The sequence below is a fragment of the Brachyistius frenatus genome, unplaced genomic scaffold, assembly GCF_029030835.1.
Source record: "Brachyistius frenatus isolate BFR_SWC_R1_liver_20210118 unplaced genomic scaffold, ASM2903083v1 Contig_49, whole genome shotgun sequence".
Taxonomy (NCBI): domain Eukaryota; kingdom Metazoa; phylum Chordata; class Actinopteri; family Embiotocidae; genus Brachyistius; species Brachyistius frenatus.
The window spans coordinates 2,585,857-2,603,788 of NW_027210648.1; the positions used below are offsets into that span (position 1 = coordinate 2,585,857).

General features: G+C 45.5%; 1 protein-coding gene across 5 annotated transcripts in view; it reads right to left on the bottom strand.

Annotated features, from left to right (window-relative positions):
- Positions 1–17,932, bottom strand: part of herc2 (HECT and RLD domain containing E3 ubiquitin protein ligase 2) — a 46,565-nt gene that overhangs the window by 13,883 nt on the left and 14,750 nt on the right. For 3 of the 5 annotated variants that reach the window (XM_069704078.1, XM_069704077.1, XM_069704076.1), the window contains exons 26-72: positions 17,745–17,895; positions 17,420–17,634; positions 17,186–17,318; positions 16,819–16,946; positions 16,503–16,698; positions 16,108–16,241; positions 15,645–15,821; positions 15,422–15,558; positions 15,101–15,252; positions 14,791–14,982; positions 14,486–14,673; positions 14,205–14,397; positions 13,946–14,128; positions 13,670–13,854; positions 12,256–12,454; positions 11,962–12,158; positions 11,587–11,817; positions 11,356–11,494; positions 10,985–11,131; positions 10,273–10,415; positions 9,891–10,158; positions 9,662–9,804; positions 9,437–9,535; positions 9,183–9,351; positions 8,701–8,826; positions 8,485–8,593; positions 8,259–8,398; positions 7,967–8,157; positions 7,764–7,869; positions 7,508–7,599; positions 7,239–7,414; positions 7,019–7,130; positions 6,463–6,544; positions 6,155–6,389; positions 5,639–5,816; positions 5,289–5,370; positions 4,935–5,106; positions 4,705–4,849; positions 4,021–4,246; positions 2,998–3,169; positions 2,379–2,565; positions 1,651–1,794; positions 1,353–1,544; positions 1,111–1,264; positions 889–996; positions 660–791; positions 332–490 (exon numbers count right to left, since the gene is read on the bottom strand). In XM_069704078.1, the coding sequence (XP_069560179.1) occupies positions 332–490; positions 660–791; positions 889–996; positions 1,111–1,264; positions 1,353–1,544; positions 1,651–1,794; positions 2,379–2,565; positions 2,998–3,169; positions 4,021–4,246; positions 4,705–4,849; positions 4,935–5,106; positions 5,289–5,370; positions 5,639–5,816; positions 6,155–6,389; positions 6,463–6,544; positions 7,019–7,130; positions 7,239–7,414; positions 7,508–7,599; positions 7,764–7,869; positions 7,967–8,157; positions 8,259–8,398; positions 8,485–8,593; positions 8,701–8,826; positions 9,183–9,351; positions 9,437–9,535; positions 9,662–9,804; positions 9,891–10,158; positions 10,273–10,415; positions 10,985–11,131; positions 11,356–11,494; positions 11,587–11,817; positions 11,962–12,158; positions 12,256–12,454; positions 13,670–13,854; positions 13,946–14,128; positions 14,205–14,397; positions 14,486–14,673; positions 14,791–14,982; positions 15,101–15,252; positions 15,422–15,558; positions 15,645–15,821; positions 16,108–16,241; positions 16,503–16,698; positions 16,819–16,946; positions 17,186–17,318; positions 17,420–17,634; positions 17,745–17,895 (7,519 nt within the window). The remainder of the gene's footprint in view (positions 1–331; positions 491–659; positions 792–888; positions 997–1,110; positions 1,265–1,352; positions 1,545–1,650; positions 1,795–2,378; positions 2,566–2,997; positions 3,170–4,020; positions 4,247–4,704; positions 4,850–4,934; positions 5,107–5,288; positions 5,371–5,638; positions 5,817–6,154; positions 6,390–6,462; positions 6,545–7,018; positions 7,131–7,238; positions 7,415–7,507; positions 7,600–7,763; positions 7,870–7,966; positions 8,158–8,258; positions 8,399–8,484; positions 8,594–8,700; positions 8,827–9,182; positions 9,352–9,436; positions 9,536–9,661; positions 9,805–9,890; positions 10,159–10,272; positions 10,416–10,984; positions 11,132–11,355; positions 11,495–11,586; positions 11,818–11,961; positions 12,159–12,255; positions 12,455–13,669; positions 13,855–13,945; positions 14,129–14,204; positions 14,398–14,485; positions 14,674–14,790; positions 14,983–15,100; positions 15,253–15,421; positions 15,559–15,644; positions 15,822–16,107; positions 16,242–16,502; positions 16,699–16,818; positions 16,947–17,185; positions 17,319–17,419; positions 17,635–17,744; positions 17,896–17,932) is intronic. The other 2 variants (XM_069704080.1, XM_069704079.1) reach the window with 1 other exon arrangement.

Consider the following 17,932-nt stretch of genomic DNA (forward strand, 5'->3'; position numbering starts at 1 on the left):
GACAAATACAGCGGAGTATCATCTGCACAACAAGGAATGTTAATATTTTGTGCAATTTGATTATGTGGGCCAAAGATAGTAAATAAAGAGAAATTAAGAGCAGTATTAGAGATACCAACCCATGTTACCAATGTATTGATAATAATGCTATGATCAACTGTCTCAAAAGCTGCACAAAAGTCAAGCAGAAGCAGCACCGAGCATTCACCTGCATCAGCCTTCATCAAGAAATCATTACACTACAACTGTATACCAAAGTTTCACTAAATTCCACCTTTATGTGGACTAGGGTAAAGTTTAGTCACAGTGAGTCAGAACATTCATACTGTACCTAGCGCACTAAGCTGAGCGCAAGCAGCAAGTGAAGCAGCTAGACGAGGCACGATGCTCCTGTTGGAGGCAAAGTTGAGCCTGAAGTCCAAGAGACATGTGACCAAGTCCATGGAGGGGCAGGACAAGATACAGCGATCAGACAGCAAGTCCTTGGGACCTGAGGAAAACCATGAAAAAGACTGTCATAAACCAAGGCAGAGTGTATGTGAGCCAGAGTAGTGGTTCTATTATAGTATGACTTCATAAAAATGGCACATGTATCAGTATAGTAATAAACAAAATTTGTGTTAGAAATGTGTAGCCAGCATGTATTCAACATGTCTCACCAGCTGCAGGCATGATGGGGTAGACAGTGAAGCGCCATCCCCAACCGTTAACCGAGCCATCGCTGGTGAACTTCCATTTTAGTTCGTCTCCTGGGATCCTTAATTCACTGGACCAATCGGACCACTCCCGACCTGAAACACACACAGCAGGTAAATACATTCATGTTTGGTTCTCTTGGCATCACTTCGATTTCATGACAATTAAGTTGAATGGTCTCCCTCTCATCACCTGATCGGACAGAGACAATCCTGTTGGCTCCATCCATGATTGTTAGCGGGTCGTGGCGTCTCTCGGTCGAACACTGTCGGTCGAACTCTATCCTTAGACCCTCAGCACCTACAGGACAAAGTAGAAACTGTTGTCTACATCCAAGAGATCTGTCATACACAAAATGATCAAACTCTTTAAAGGGGCAAAATTTTCAGGTGAAACGAGTGCGTTTGTTTTTACCTGGGATCTTTACAGTGCCACTTGTGGATGTGTCATCGGTGTACGGATGGCTGCTCTCCACAACAACTGGCTGGGAGGACAGACGGCCACTCTGTGAGTCCGTGGCAACGTCCTCCAACTCAGTGACACACAACTCCAGCAGCATGTCAGCAACCTGAAACACAATCATGTTGAATGTTGACATGTTTCCTCCAAATCGCAGACCTTCACACACCTACGTATCAGAGAACGCAGCACGTTACCTGTGGATAAGCTGTACCCATGCCGGACAGCACAGCAGACAGCACGTCCTTGCCTTTCTCCCCGGAGCGACAAGACACTGCCAGCTTGAGCACGTCCACCATTACTCGTGTATCATCAGGCACAAGCAGACTCGTGAACTCGTCCAGGTACTGAGGCTCTGGACCAACCACTTTACTCTGACTCTCAGAGTCCTGAAGACAAAGAGAAGACAGAGGAAAAGGCCGAGTTAGATACTTACGGCTGAGGTGAGCAGTTTAACCAAGCAAACATGGGCTGCATAGTACGAGACTGACTAACTTCTTTTGTCTTGGTCATGGTCTCCGCTATGATGCTGGCTGCTCCGGGGTCGTCGGTGACGGGGATGAAAGGACGCGAGGATGCTCCACAGGCGGAGGGAGTCACAGCTGATGATGGAGTGATGGCATCTTCTGATGAGGGGACCTGTTCACACACAAAGTCACCAAATATAAGTATTCGTTGGATAACAGCATCAAATATAGTTTTTGTATCAGGTTATTCTGGTACTTTATTTAAGCTGTAACTATTTTAACAATCCTGCACATCATTAGTAGATCAGCTTGGACATGTTTTTGTGGGTGAAGTTTGCACGTGTTTTTCTTCAGTAAATCAGGCTCCGAGTGTTTGTCTAAAGTGCGCGCACCGTTTCCACCAGTAATCACTGTGATGAAATTAAAGCAGATAAACAGTGAGAATAAGAGCTTTAACACCCAGAATTAAAAAACTGAGAAATCTGTTGCGGAAACAAATTCAAGTTGTAAAATAAAAGTGCTCAGAGCTGCTGGTGTTTCCAAGATTAGAACCAAATATAGTTTGCTGATGGTTGCGTCTACACACCTAGTCATCATGGATAAAAAATGCACACTGCATGATTACTGTTTTACAGTAAATCAGCACAAAATATAGTTGAGGCTGCGCTTTAATGATGTAAAAGCCAAACAGTGTGAATTATTAAGTTTTACAGAGACAAGGACCGATGCTGTGAAAGTGCATGTCGTGTTCCTGACCTCTCCCTTCTTGTCTTGCCAGGGATTAGGGCTGACCCGCTCTTCAGCTTCAGGCGCGACAGGAGGACCTTCTTCATCACTCACGCTGGATGAGCATGAGGAGTCTGACGGGGGAACAGGTGAGCTGGAAGGACACTCTGCTGGCAGGATCATGCTGGCTGGCATCAGTGCGTCAACCACTGCATCCCTAGGAGAACACACACAACACATCCTGTCAACTATAATACCGACTAATGACAATTACCAGCACCAGTCAGCAGATTAAAACATGTAGAGGTCAATAAACATCCTACATATCTCAGCCTGTTTGGGATTCCAGCCTCGGCCGGATGGCACTCATCCAGTTCTTGTGCAGCAGTTAGATTTTAAGTGGTGATAAACAAACAAGATGGTGATCCTATTTAAATCTATGAATGTCCTGACTGGTTTCACATTAGAAGTAGACATGAATTTGCAGTTTTAGTGATCATAATCAAAGCTCAAATACATGAGATTTAACTAAACAGTAGAACTACTTATCCTCTGCTCTCAGACAAATTTCCTCAGACTGCGCCACACTTGCCACGTGAGCCCTCTCCGTCACTTGAAAGGGATATTTCAGACCCAGCAGTCAGCCTACCTTGCATACATGATTTGGAGGGCAGACAGCACGTGAGACAGAGCCTGCTGCTTGGCCAGGTTGCCATCCAGACTGAGGAGAATTTTGGCCAGCGAGGGTCGATTCGGCTTCACGCTGTTCTGACCGCTCATCTTGTTGCTCGCTGCTGATGAGTCGCTGTCTGACTGAACACCTGCCGTGTACAAAACCAAAACAATGGAGACACACACTGTCATTAATGGGAATAAAAGAGTTGCAGATACCAGTTGTAGGCCTGCAGTTTGTACCACCTGCTGATGGGAAAATGAACTGCAACAGCAGCCAACACCTGCAGAGGTTAATATGGTCATTGGTCTCACCTACAGGCAAGGAGTGTTACTACCACTACTACTACTGTTACTACCACTACTACTACTACTGTTATTACATCTTTAATATCTCCAGCAGTAGCTGAAATAAAAAAAATTAACATTAATGTAGAAAAAAATTATAAATTTACTGTGATGTAAATACAAAAATGTATTGAAAAATTGTACTATGGTGTTTGCGCCCCTGATTTAGAGTACTGTTAATGATAAAGTGTAACATGCTGTCAAATGTTCAAATCAAACAGCAATTAAAGACCAAAATAAGCTATTTTAAGTTATACATATTATTTCAGCTAACATTATTATTCATCAGAACCAAAGATTTTGTAAAATTTCCTTAAACATGTCCCAGGAGGAATTTATTTGACCGCTATCTGATCTCTCTTGACAATAACTGAAGCGCTCCCCCTTGTGGACAATCTGCAGTCTGCCACTTATGAGTCATGCATAGCAGGACTGCTTGTTTATATTTCTATAAACCAATCACAATCATCTTGGACACGGCACTAAGCTCAGGATGCAGTGAAGGTGCCCTTGCAAAGTAAATTCAGAGAGGACCTGTTTTGGTGGAACATTTGCACATGGGGAGGCGAGTCCAGACATAAAATGGCTAAATCCCAGCAAAAGACAGAAAAAAAAGCCCTCCAGATCTGAGTGTGTAGAAAAGGAGGACTACCTAAGTATGATGCTCCGAGGGAGTCTCGGGCTGTCTGGAAAAGGACCGGCTCATGAACTGAAGGCGTGGTCACGTCCACAGTGGTCCAAGCCACGCTGTGGGAGGAGCCACATGCCACTCGAGTGATCTTCTGTCCCTCCAGACCCTGAACCAGGGTGGGCTTCCTGTTAACGGTGGTGGTGCCATTCCCCTGCTGCCCGTGGTCATTGTCGCCCCACGCATAGACCTGAGACAGAAACACAAAACAATGACTGGATTTCATGTCAATATGCAGCATTCTGTCAGCTGGTGTCTCACAAAATTTCTTCTGCATTTGACACATTGCTGAACTGTACAGGAACTTTAGGATTAAGTTACAAAAAGGACCAAATGCAGAAGTCAAGGCAACGCTCCAAGCTCTCAATCTTAACAATCTCTTCAAATATTGAGTAGTTGCCTCTCATCATAAGAAGTGATCTGCTAACATTATTAAATCTGCTCTCAGAAAATGTATTATACGAGGCCAAATAAACTGTGCAACAGCAAAGGTCAAAGGTGTCTGGGAAGTAAAGTGAGATTCAATAAATCAGCTTTGGATGCAGGAGGAAAAACTCGCACATCTGGAACAGAGCCAGGGCAGTAAATTAGTCGAGTGTCTGAACGCGGTGCTTTGGTTTCTAACAGTTTCTGGAGGTCAGTACGAACCTGTCCCGTGTCTGTGACGGCCAGACAGTGGAGTGCTCCCACAGCAACGTGGACAATCTTTTTCCCTCTCAGTCCCTCCACCATCTGGGGCTTCCGAACGTGGACGTCAGTGCCGTGGCCCAATCGGAAATAGTCGCCTTTGCCCCTGTTTAGAAACACAAACAGTTAACGGTCAGAGGAAAGGCTGATAATGACTGATCACGTAACTGTAAGTCATTCATCGGTCTTACCAGGTCCACACCACTCCAGATTTTGTCAGAGCCAGAGAGAACTGGGCTCCACACTCAATTTGGCAGACACCCTGCCCGTTGAGCCTTTCTATGTTCTGCGGTATGTTGCAGCCTTCGCTGCCTCCACGGCCCAGCTTCCCGAAATCCCCATCGCCCCAGGAGAACACCAACCCTGAAAAAAACAAAAGACACATTACCAACAAGACACTGAAACACAACCATCCACGTTTCCTGTGAGTCATTTTAAGGGTTACTTGTAGACTTTTCATAGTAAAGTGTTTTGTTTTTTAATCTCCGGAGATACTAGAGGTTGGACACTCCACAGGTTGCCTATAAGCACATTAACAGAAATACCTTCATCAGTGAGGGCCAGAGTCTGAGCGTCTCTGCTCCCACAAGCAACCTGGATAACACGGTGTCCCAGAAGCACTTTCACCTGGTGGACAGACAGAACAATCACAAATCGTGTAGCATCAAATTTGACACACTTTGTAGTGCAGTCAGAGTCTAGGCAGCAACAAACAAAAAAATGAAGCACGACATGCAGCACAATTAAGATAATAGGTGTAAATATTTGTCTTTCCTTAAAACCGCTGATGATGAGGTGATATAAGTTTCAGTCACAGTAAAACTACATTAGATTCTAGATCCTACCATCACTCCTACAAAGTAAACAGAGGGGGAAGAGGAAGCTACAGACATACCAGTTTGGGCCTGAGTTGAGTGGTGTTGTCCCCGTGTCCAAGGCGGCCATACTCCCCCAAACCCCAGCTGTACAGCTCCCCGCTGGAGGTGATTGCAGCGCTGTGGGAGCTGCCGCAGGCAATGTCACGGATGCGTTTGGTCTTCAATGCCTCAATCAACCGCGGCTTGTCACAGTTCCTGAAGGAAAGACCATGTATGTCTTCAATAATCAACACACTCTCTATGACGATATTAAAGAAGAAAACTCTCCGCGCCAGGAACAAATAACATTCAGGGCAACGGTGAGTAAATTTACAAGTCTAACTAATATTCAGCTATACAGTCTAATATGTGAAATCGTATTGATAAAGACTCTGGAGTTGGAAAAAAAACTTGGGAATTTATCGGCTTTGTCCTAGTTGACTAAACGGTATATTACACTTTGTTTATCCTTTGCACTTGAGTGCCTACAATGTAATAATACAAGTTATGTACAGTCTCTAAGGTGTGCTCAGTGTCTATGTTAAATAACATACATTCTACTAAAGTGTCCCAGTTTGCCGTCGTCTCCCTCGCCCCAGGAAAACACCTTCCCGTCCACAGTCAGAGCCATGGCGTGGCGTCCACCAGAATGCACGGCCACCTTCTTCACCACGTAGTTACTGAGCGCGGTGATCTGACGGGGGATCGGGATGGTCCCGCTGGAGAGGCCCAGACCTAACCTGCCGTTAGTGGCTTCTCCACACGCGTAAATCTTCCCCTCCACGGTCACTGCAACGATGACACATCAGTTACATGCCATCTGTCACATGTGAAACGACATTAAAAGCATTTATTAGCTCACCTGCAAAGAGGCTTTTGGAGCCACCGGCCACTTGCACCACATTGAGAGCAGAGAGCGTTTCAGAGAAGGAAGGCACCTTGATCTGTGAAGAAAACAAACAAAAGTGATTAGAGAGCGGAGCCGCTTCTGAGCCCCTCACATCCCCGAGGATTCGTCTGGTTCCTGCTGCAGTGTGTTCTCTACAAGTTTGTGCCACGTCCTCAAATAGGCTTTTTTATGCTGCTTATACTTTTGTACTTGTACATTCAAAATCAAAATGGTATACTTCATGTGTGTAAAATTGAACAACTGGAAACTGACTTTGGGGGAAACTACGATGCACTCGTAGAATTTTAAAATTGTCCAAATTATTGTCATTGTTTTTATATTATAATCTCTAGCTAAAAAAAAATCTGTTCTCAACACAGGCCTGGCGGACTACTATTGTGTATCATAAGCTTCATTAAACAATGTTCTCATTTGTCCCAAAACACACTACAGTGTTTCAAATTTAAGACAAACAAAAACAAGCCCACAAGCTTCGACTTTGAATTATAGTTTACTTGACAAACTGCACCTTCGAGCCCTTGAGTCCTCCCAGCTGGTCCTTATCATTCAGCCCCCAAACAAACACTTTGGTCCTGATAGTGGCTGCCGACTCCAACCCTGATGACTTCTTCCGAGCAAGACTGAAAGACGAATGAATAGGAAGACAGTGAGAGCCATATGTTTTCAGTCAAATAAGGAGAGCGGAGGCCATTCCAGCAAATAAATATTCATTCCTTGGCCTGTCTTACCTCCCAGTTGCAGTTTTGTCATCATCCTCTTCTTCATTGTCAGATGCCAGGAAAGGGACTGTAGCCAGGTCTTCATCCTCTGCTCGGATGCGTCCCACGATGCCGAGTCCATGAATCTTGCAGTCGATACCCGAGCTGCGGCACTGCTTGATTGCAATCTCAATGTATCTGTGATACTGCGGGGGAGACATCATTGAAGTTATTACAACAGTAATGCAAATAAACAGTGATGAGAAGCGGATGGTAATAAGAGTTTTAAGACAACTAACCTCAGTGCAGTCACTGAGGAGAAGAACAGTGGTGTCGGTGGGATTGATGTTAATTGTCTTGAGCTCAATTAAGTTGTTCAAAGAGCTGCCACCTGTATATTAAAGACAAAAGCATTATTTCTGAGTTATAAATATACAAAAGCAAACCGGGTATCATACAACTGTCAAAAACACACAGCATCTGTTTAAACTAACGGGCAATAAAATACCTTTATTAGTTTATCTTTAAAATAAAAAACAAATGTATTCAACTCACCTGACACCACTACCAGTGAGGGCATGTAGCTGCTGTCTGCCGGGTCGACAACCATCTTCAGCCTGTGCACGAGAACGTCTGGGAATAGCTCGAGACGAATCCAGTGCTGCAAAGAAAATAATTACGTGACGCATTACACACTAACAAAGCAAATTAAATAGACCGTCGTCCAGCACATTAGACAACACAACTCAATTTCCTACCTTTCCCTGTGAGCCAGAGGACTGCCAGCACTGATCACTGAGATCAATGAGGCGAGAGGCCTGGTTAACTGAAGAGGACACGTTGAGGCTCTTGACGGCGCGCGACCAGTCGTCGATCAGCATCCCGCGCTGGCTGCTGTGGTGCTTCTTCAGCTGTTTTCCTGAACGGCCGCAGAACGCCGGAGACTGGCCTGATTGTGGAGGAGGTGGAGAACAGGTTTACACATGTGCAACACACAACCCGCACAGAAACACCACGGATGAGATCGCAGCGAGTGTGTGTGAGACTGACCGGGCTCGTTGATTCGGCCGAAGGAATGTCTGGTGTTGTGTTTACGCGTCTTGAAGCAGTTTTCACAGAAGTCAAAGTCATCGCAGTTTCTGCATTTGAACCTGGGGCCGTTGATGGGGAACATCTGGCAGCCGTCACACCTGCAGACAGCACAGAGGCTGCATTTAAACTAAATACTGAGATACATGGTTAACTGAGGAGACAGAAATCTTGAACATATCTCTACCTGACTCCAGGATGAACGCTGGGCACCAACTCCATCTCAGACAGCAAACCGGTCCAGTGGGACTGCTGTGGGAAGTCCACGATCACATCCTTCCCATTGGCACTGAAGGCTAAAAACAAACCATTTAGCTTCATTAGTGCAGTAAACAGAAGATTCAGGTTGCAGCAACAGAAGGATGTGTTCAGGTCATGAGTACATTAAGGTGACTGGGCTTACCTTTGACAACCCCGACACTCCTGTGAGTGACGGAGCCCCATTTGTACTTTGGTGTTGTGACTGTGGGCTTCACCCTCACTTTGTCTCCAATCTTTATGTGGGAAGGAGAACTTTGTGGTGGGAATCCTGGAGAAGCAGAGCCAGATAGTGAAGAGAAATTAACAATTACTAATACAATTAACAATATATTTTGTATCAACCATGTGCAATAATTATCTGTTTTTCTTTACATTTCACAGAATAGGTTAGGATGGTTTTTTTGTTGTTGTTTTTTTAAATTCTATTCTTTTGTTTTTGTATGCGTATTTGTAAATTAGTTTTCTCTGTACTCATCTTTTATTACCTGTATTCTTAAACTGTTGTGACAACTAAATTGCGACACTAAGGAATTATGAAAGTCTTATCTTATAACATGCTGTCACTGTTTTACCAAAACCATTCACTTCACGTCATCATGTGACATTAAAATCACACAAGATTACCAAGTAGCTCGATGTGGATGTAGCGGACCCAGTACGTTCCTCCTTTCTGCTGCCAGTCACACTGCACATTCAGGTCGTGAAGTCCATCTCTGTCCAGCTTAATCACCTTCCCGACATCGCCGTCATACACTTCCTCGTACGTTCTGCAGCACTTCACCATCATCCCCACCTGCAGGGATGCCACCCGTCCATCACACTTATTTTACATTTCCTGAATAGAGTTTTAGAAAACTGAAAAAGGCTGATGCTCTCACCTGAATGTTCTCTCTCACATAAACAGCATAATCATCGTTGCTTTGGAAATCGGACCTCTTCTTAAATGTCTGACTTTCAGTCACCACTGCACCTGATGGCTGATGTAACAGACAAACAATGTCTTAATAAATCATGTCACGAGGAGAATTTGACATGCTGAGGGACAAGTGGTTCAGTCTGTGGTTGTGTTTGTTATGGCAGAAATAAAAGAAAAAGTAAGGCACCACAGAGAATGTCGGCTCTGGCTCCTCCAGCTCCTCCAGCACCTCTTCATCGGAGTACTCATCGGACACGGTGTCGGCGTCTGACAGCTCAGTGACGTGAATGTCTGGGTGGTCCAGCAGCCAGCTCACCAGAGCCTCAACACCTGATGCACATTCTCAGTTACTCTCCAGAGGTAAATCTCAAAACATTATATCATAAAGCATAATGATACAAAAAGAGTAAGTATACCTGGGACACCAGAGGCACTGCCTGTAGTTCCAGACAGCGACTTCAAGGCAAACTCAATGTTTTTCCGTGGGAACCCCATCTCCATGAGCTGGAGGACTATGGGTAAGGGCGGGACAGGGGAGGTCTTCTGTTTCTTCTGTTTGGGTGGTCTGACGTGCTGTATGGTGACGGGCGTGGTGGCCTCACTGGAGCTGCTCTCCTCAAACAGCGGCGAGGACGGGTGGGCCGATTCCACAGCCAGGTACTGACAGACTGCCAGAGCTGCCGCCTGCACGCACAGATGATATTGAGGTCAAACCAAACACACCGGATCGGATGGATGCAACATTACAGATCACACTGACGTAACGCCGGTTTCCTCAAGTAAGGTCTACTGACGCACCTCCATCTCCTGTCTGTCAAAGATAGCTTTGATGGGGGAGGGCTGAGTGGCAGCAGAGAGCAGCTGCTGCAGGAGGATCAGTGGAGGCAGCGGGCCCTCAGGGGACAAGTCTCCCACATCAGGAGAGGACACCACTGTATCCTCTGCAAACAAACAGAGAGACAGAGAGGTGTGTTGAAATAAAATGAAAAGTCTAAATCTACAAAAACAATTTCACTAAGGCAGATAGAATCAGAACGGTCTAATCTTCTATCAGAAGCTTGCTGCACATCCACCCACATTTAGTCTCAAGGAAACCTGCGCAGTGTGCAAGGTATGCACGGTGGTTAGTAAGACACTGCTAACTTTGTCCACCCACGTAGCAGCGAGAACACACAAGAACAAGAACCCACACAAGTCTAAATAATAGGTTCATTTTCATTAAAATATTACAGATGTCGATAAGGTTCAAAATTTTGCATTTACTAAAACTGTGAATCTAAAATTACAAAACCCAAAAAGTAAAAAAAAAAAAAAAATAAAAAAAAACTTGAATATAACTGAAGGTCTTGTCTACCCCATGACATCCACACAAAAAAAAACTGTACATGACAGATTTAAACTTTACAGCACTGAGCTGAACTAAACAGCTGTCATTTTCAGCAAAAACCTACTGTAACCGACCCAGTGAGCTTTCAAGACTCAAACATCCTTTCAGTGGGAGAGGTCTTACCACTGGGGTTGGGTCCGATGTCCACAACTGCTGGCTGGGAGAGAATCTGCCTGAGTTTGTCCTGATGAGAGAGGAGGGCCCGCGCTGCCTTCAAAATATACAGCCTCAGCTGCTGGCACCGCAGCAAGTGGATGTCCACCTGGTCGGCTGCAAACACAACAGGTTTGATTAAACCCACTGGATTAGACCTTAAACTCTAAACACTGAATCAAAGCATCCTCTCAAATCTTAATACTTTTTGTTGGTGTCTTTAATGGAAAAAAATTATGAGACAAGCTATCTTTAATCAAAAGAGAAAAGTCTTGAATACTTTCAGGGATGGCACTTGAACAGACAATAATCTAAATAAAGTCAAGTGCTGTGTTGTGCACCTGTAAGCCCTCGGCTCAGAGATTTCTTCATGCGTTGTTTCTCCAGTTTGCTTCCTGCGAGGCTGACCAGCTGCGCCCAAACAGCCAACATGGGCTCACTGAAGGGCAGGTTCTGAACACTGAAGGTCACGGCAGGCAGCTGAGGAGAATAAACATTAAATGAAGTCAGTTTGTTCATGAATTGGAGCCAGTTTACACGCTTTATGTACATATGAACATCTAAACACAAACCGGTTTGAGATGGCTGAGCAAGCAAACCCTGCAGGTCCTCATCTCGTGGAACTGGACGGTGATGCGTCCTTTAGGGGTGATTCTTGTGACTGTCCCCTCTCCGTACTCCTCATGAATGACTTGGCCACCCAGTCTGAGGCGCCCATCAATCCCTCCAATCACTGAAAGCACTGCCATCAGACTGCCCACTCTGGGACCATCCGAATCAGGAAAGTACTCCTCTAGGAAACACTGAAATTAATGACATTAAGAACACAAAAATGTATATTAACCACTTTGTTAGAGCTGATTTTTATCAATGATGTCAGAAAGAAAGCACTGCAGCGAGTTTTAGCAACACAGTAATTGAATCTATAAGACTGCAGTAAATCTTACAGCTTCAGATTGGCAACCTGCCATAACGTCTCCAATGAAGCTCAGCTGAGTGTTGATGTAATCATTTATCATGCTGTTCCACTGGCCAAGAGAGTGCAGAGTACGCAGGACGGACACGATCTCCTCTGCCAGAGTGCTGCTGTGAGTGGCAGTGAGAGACGCCTGTGGGCGGGACTTCCTCCTCCGTAGGGAGCCTTCTGTTTAGGGGGGAGGGAGGGAATAACCATTTAAAAAATACAGACTACAATGAAAACAGCAGATTTTCAAATCTTAAAGCATGATCCATGGCTGCACCTCTGAGGAGTGGCAGGTCTGAGGAGCAGGTGCTCAGCAGGCTTCCCAAGAAGCCGAACAACTTCTCCACCAGGAACTTCATGTCCTGAGAGCGCTCCATCTTGTCCCATGAGGGGAGGACTGCCTGCAGGAGGCGCAGTGCCAGGATCTGGAAACACACAGGGTGCACAGGACAAGGGATGATTCCTCCACAGAGACTCTGTTGGTGAGAACAACATCCTCCTGTTTTCTGCATGACAACAAATGGAGTACTTAAGGGCTGATGTGGGATCTACAAAAGCTAATTAACTTTCATTTATTTTGGACTGTAGAAGAGAGAAGAAACTAAATTAGGGGACTGTGGTTTGCATCATGAAAGGCCGTAAAAATAGTTGTTGTGACATTATGAGAAGCAATCAAAAACTTCAGAGATAGATCCTGTTGCAGGTGATCAAAGCTCAGCACAATAATGCACAAGGAGCAGGGGGAAGCTATAACTTTCATGAGTAAGTATTGCAAGTTACGCTGCTTGATCAACGTTGAGTTACACACATTTCTGTGACCACTGGTGGTCTTGACCCGAGCAGAGGGTGCACATTTTTGCTCTTTGCTTAGTACCAGAAAGAAGTTGCAGGAAGGTATGTGGTGGAGATTATGTTGCTGTGAGTGAAAAGTTTTGCATCTTTTCAACACGCTGTGAGCAGTCATGTTGGAGAAACCAAATGCCATCACAACACAGTTCAGGTCGTGCGCACTGCTTGTTTTCCCTCAGACGCCTCAGAACGTCACAGTAGAACTCGGTGTTGACAGTCGACTCTCAGAGGCAAATTCAAGGTGGAAGAAAAGTTGAGAAAACGCTCCCAACGTGATTTGACCTCTTCGTGGGCGGCTGTGACAGAGTGGATGGTAGAGCGGTTTAACCAGGAATCATTAGATCTGTAGTGCCAAATTATCCTGGGGCAACACAATGAATCCCATATTGCTCCCAATGGCAGGCGAGCACCAAGTATGGTAGTTCTGCCACCATTGGTGTGTGAGTGGGTGAATGGGAGGCAAACTGAAAGCACTGTTACCACTACGCTGATGAAGCCCTATATAAGCTTCACCTGCTCTGTGCATGTCTTGGTGCTGCAGTCTGTTTGAGCCCAACAGGAGCAGTCTCTTGAACCTTTTTGATCATATTTTTCTTTTTTCTACCTTTTGTCATATGACTTCTCTTAGAATTCCTAACTGGATTTTAGAGACTAAACAGGCTTTGCTTTCAGTATCTTATATACAGCTGACAACAATGTACAAAAATAAGCTCCCTACAAGTATATTTAAGTGGGGATGAGAGACTTCTCTACATAAGACACTGATAGATTTTTGTAGAACTAGAGAATGGCATCATCAACAGCACAGGAAGCGAATCTCGCACACAACCATGGTAACCCACCTGTCTCTGCAGAGTAACAGCACTAAAGGACTGGTGTCCCTCAACGATTCGGATGAGCAGGCCGATCCACGCAGAGGTGCTGAGGGTGCTGCACATCTGCGGCATGAGAGCAATGCTGCGAATGAAGCCCAGGGTGCACCAGCTCCTGTGCTGCTCCCGAGACACCAACCTGTGGGAGTGACAGCCTGACAACACAGATGGGTCGAGTTAAAATAAGACGCTATATGTCTTGCAAATAAAAAAGAAAGCCCTTTATAAGGATGGTAGTTTAGTTACCGGACTTGTCATTTGCTCCACTTTCCACAAGCATCCTTAGGAGCCCACACAGGGTCCGTGTGGCGTCTGTCTGCAGCACCTCTGCGTAGATCCCAGATGACAGAGACAGTGTCTTCAGCAGGTTGACTGTGCTGGTTAGCATCATTGCTGTCGGATGGCTGCTCTTTTCCATCAGCTCACCTTCTGAAAATAAAGAGATTGTAAAAGGTCAAATTTTGGACCTCACATTTAGCTTGTAGCTCTTGTGATCTCTACTGACCTGTGTCATCCTCCGTGTCTGAGTCCTCGGTGGGGGGCTGGGCAGCTGGAGGGGGCTCTGCAAGTTTGAGGTCATACTTGCCCTCTTTGCCCATCCTGTAGGAGTTGGTGCTGCTCGTATCCCACTGAACTCTGATCCAACCGTCCTCACCCAGTTCCCCGATGACCCTGCCGAGACCGGGTGCGGGACCGTCCTGGACAAAGCATGCAGACGTTTAGATACTAAACATTAGACTCTTTACCCTGCTGTACACTGATTACAGCAAGAACGGATTCAGGTACCTGATCTCCCCACTTCCAGTCGACTCCCCTCATGACCCTTGTGCCGATCTTCATCATGGCTGCCAGCTCTGGGCCTGAGGCGGGTAGAGGAGCAGGGGCCGCCTCCTTTCTGGATTCCTCCAGTACCGTGGCTGAGCCTCCATGTGCACATAAACTCAGGTCCTCCTCATTGCTGTCTGTGCTGGGTCCTAGAAACATAAAAGAGACATCAAACACCAACATACATTAGTACGTGTAGGTGTAATAAGATGCCCTTGTGCTTCTATTCTGAAGAGCCTGTGTGTCTTTGACTGGAGAGTTCTCACCTATGAGCCTGAGTATACTCTGTGTGAGGGCCAATATGCCAGAGTTTAGTAGGAGACTGAGGCTGTTAGACCCGTGTTTCAGGGACAACATGTGTATCATGGCCAGGAGGAAGCGGGCCTGGGGAATGGTGCCGAGGCTTGGTCCCGCCGGGTTCTCATTGGTGATGGTCTGCAAGGGAACGGGCTGCACGCCTGGTTAAAGGAGAGGTGGTCAGTGAATCAGATTGTATATAACAAGTCTAAAAATGTTATAAATGTTATTATACATCAGCTTTCTTTGATGATCCAGCCATATATTCACAGCACTCACCGAGCTCTTTGAAGCGAGCACTGGCCTCCAGCAGGATGTTGCGGACATTGTGGATGGCCCAGGAGTACAACTTTCCAAAGGTCACCTCCAACAGCATGCGGTTGAAGGGAGGGATCAGATCAACGTCCTTCAGGCAGTCGGACAACGGCTCTCTGAGAGTTGATACAATAAAAGGTTTAATACCTCAGCACCACACCAAAAACAGATGTCATTCTTGCATCATTATTAGTGCGTTTTTTCTGGATTTTGTAGACACACAAGATCACATCAACTGCTTTGCATTGGCATCTGTTTAACATAGATGTCAAACTAGTGACCCACCCAATGTTGGTCCCTTCTGGTACGATCCTCTGCCAGCCGCAGAGCATCGCGTACTGCACAGAGGGCAGCAGGAAGCTTTTGGAGGCCAACTTCAGCATGGTGTCGATGCCCTCCAGCCGCACCTCAGCTCTCTCCAGCTATGATGAAACAGAAATAATAATGTGTCATTATCAATGCTATACTTTAACCTTCCTTGTTTTAACATCATCACACGGACTCCCACCTGCTTCAGGAGACATTTCCTCATTTTCTCTACATCCAGTGGTTCCTCCTTTAGTGCAAACTCCACGATGGTGGCCATGAGGCTGGACTGAGAAAAAACACCCTGAACACTGTGTTTCAGCCAGCGGTACTTCTGCACATTGGCCACGGTGTTTAGAAGTGGATGCCACTTGTCCGGCTGCAAAGTGATACAAAAATACAGGAATATCAAACGATATCATGATATTTTGACTACATTTGCTTGGAACTACAAATTTAGTCAATTAAAACATGCACATGACCAACCCTTTCACCCTAAATATGTATTGTTACATTGTGTCTGAGGGTAAGGTGATGCTCATTTTGTAGCATAAGATAAACTGGATGTGATTGAATAATTTTGAGATGGATTGCAGAAAAGAGGCCACCTTCTTTATGCTCTTTTTTTTGTTTATCCAACAAAAACCATCCAACAATAAACCTACCTTGGGTGTCTTGCCAGCTGGTAATTTCCTATCAGCAGGTGTGGGGCTGATATGCACATTAAGCTCTTCTTCATTGGTCCCTTCATTCTCCAGCTTTGGCTCTTCAATGTCAGCAGACTCTGACTTTTTAGGCACTACAAAATTTTTAAAAAAAGAATACATTTAAATTGAGAAACAGTAGAAACAGGAAAATAAAAGCCTGTCCCTCAGCAGGAGGTTTTGAATATCACACAGGGTGTAAATGCCCTGAGCAGCGAGTCACCAGTTCAGTTGCCGGCTGCCTGGACCTTCACTGCATATCATTCCCTGCTCTATTTCCCCACATTTCCTGTTTATCTCTACAGTCACAATCAAATAAAAGGAATAAAATCCCACCCCAAAATGTAGTATCCCACCTCGTTTTTTCCTGCGGTCCCTGATAAGTTTCTGGGTGATCCTCCTCCATCGCGGCTGTGAGCTCAGCAGCTTCAGTTTGGACACTATTGACAGGTCGTTGCTTACAGCGGGACGCAGCTCATTAAAGAGAAAGCGCAGACGCTCGATGACGGGGGCACACACCTCCTTGTAGGAGCGACCTTGTTCCTGATGGGTCTAAAAATGAGTGCGACAAAGCAAACAAAGCATTAACAGCCCCATTCTTCCTTGTTTCCTTTTTGTATCAGGAAATAACTGTACAACACTGTCCACTGAGGAGCTCTTGTGAAACCCTACCTTGATTAAAGAGCACTTTGCCTGGTAGACCATGCGGCACACGTCGATCACAGATTTCGGGAGGGACCTCTGTTTCCCTTGGTCCACACCCAAGGCACATTGACTGACAAGGGATAGAGCAATGTGACCTGTGACGAGAAGAGGTTGGACATCACATTGCTGAACAAACACAAGCCATTAAAGATGTGATTTGCTTTTGTTTGTAATAAAACTGTTGAGGATTGTGAGATTCCAGAAAGGAAAAATAATAAATTAGCATCTTAGCATTGCTACTAACAACAAAAATCCAGTTTCAGTGACAAAGTGAGCCAAAATCAGCTCCTAATTCATCCTCAAACAACCAGTCCGAGTCCAGTTGCTAGGTTACCGAGGTCTTGATGTTTGAGCAGGCAGCAGAGCAGCAGGCGGCCAACCTCCTCCACAGGGTGTTCAGGGGGGAAGGTGATGGGAGTAATAAGATGGTACTGCTTACAGCAACGCTCTATTTGGCATAAAAAGTCCTAAAATATCACAAAGAAAGAGGTAGACATGAACAAAATTTTCCTTCGGCTTCACACCTGCCATGTACTCGCCTCTTCAGTTATTTCTGTCATGCTTGTACCTTCACAGTGTGGTCCTGAGTGTTGTTGTCAGCGATGGCCTGCAGGAAAGGCTGTGCGTGGTCGCTGAGGGTTATTCGGCGGGAGTACAGCTTGGCCTTATCCGGGGTGGTTGTACCCAGAGAGCTGCAGTGATCTTCATCCTTCTCTTCATTGTAGTTGTAGTGGATCTGACTGGTCTGCAGGCCCCCAGAGAATATGGAGGACTGCAGCCATTCTGCACAGAGAAATCAAACATTTCAGTCAAACACGTCGATTCAAAGTTTGTTTTGAACAACTTGAATTTATGATTTTTGAACCAGATCACTTTCAAATCATGAAACTCACTGGCACATTCAATCTCCATGGCAGACAGAGGGGTGCTCTTGGCCAAGTAGGAGGCGTGAAGACCCAGTAGCAGTCCCAAGTTCCTCTCAGTGTCGATAAGTGGGGAGGACAGACTGCTGAGATCTGGAGTCGTAACGGTCTCCTGGTTTGGCTGTAAATGATTAAACGTCTCAATATTAAAGGGAAGA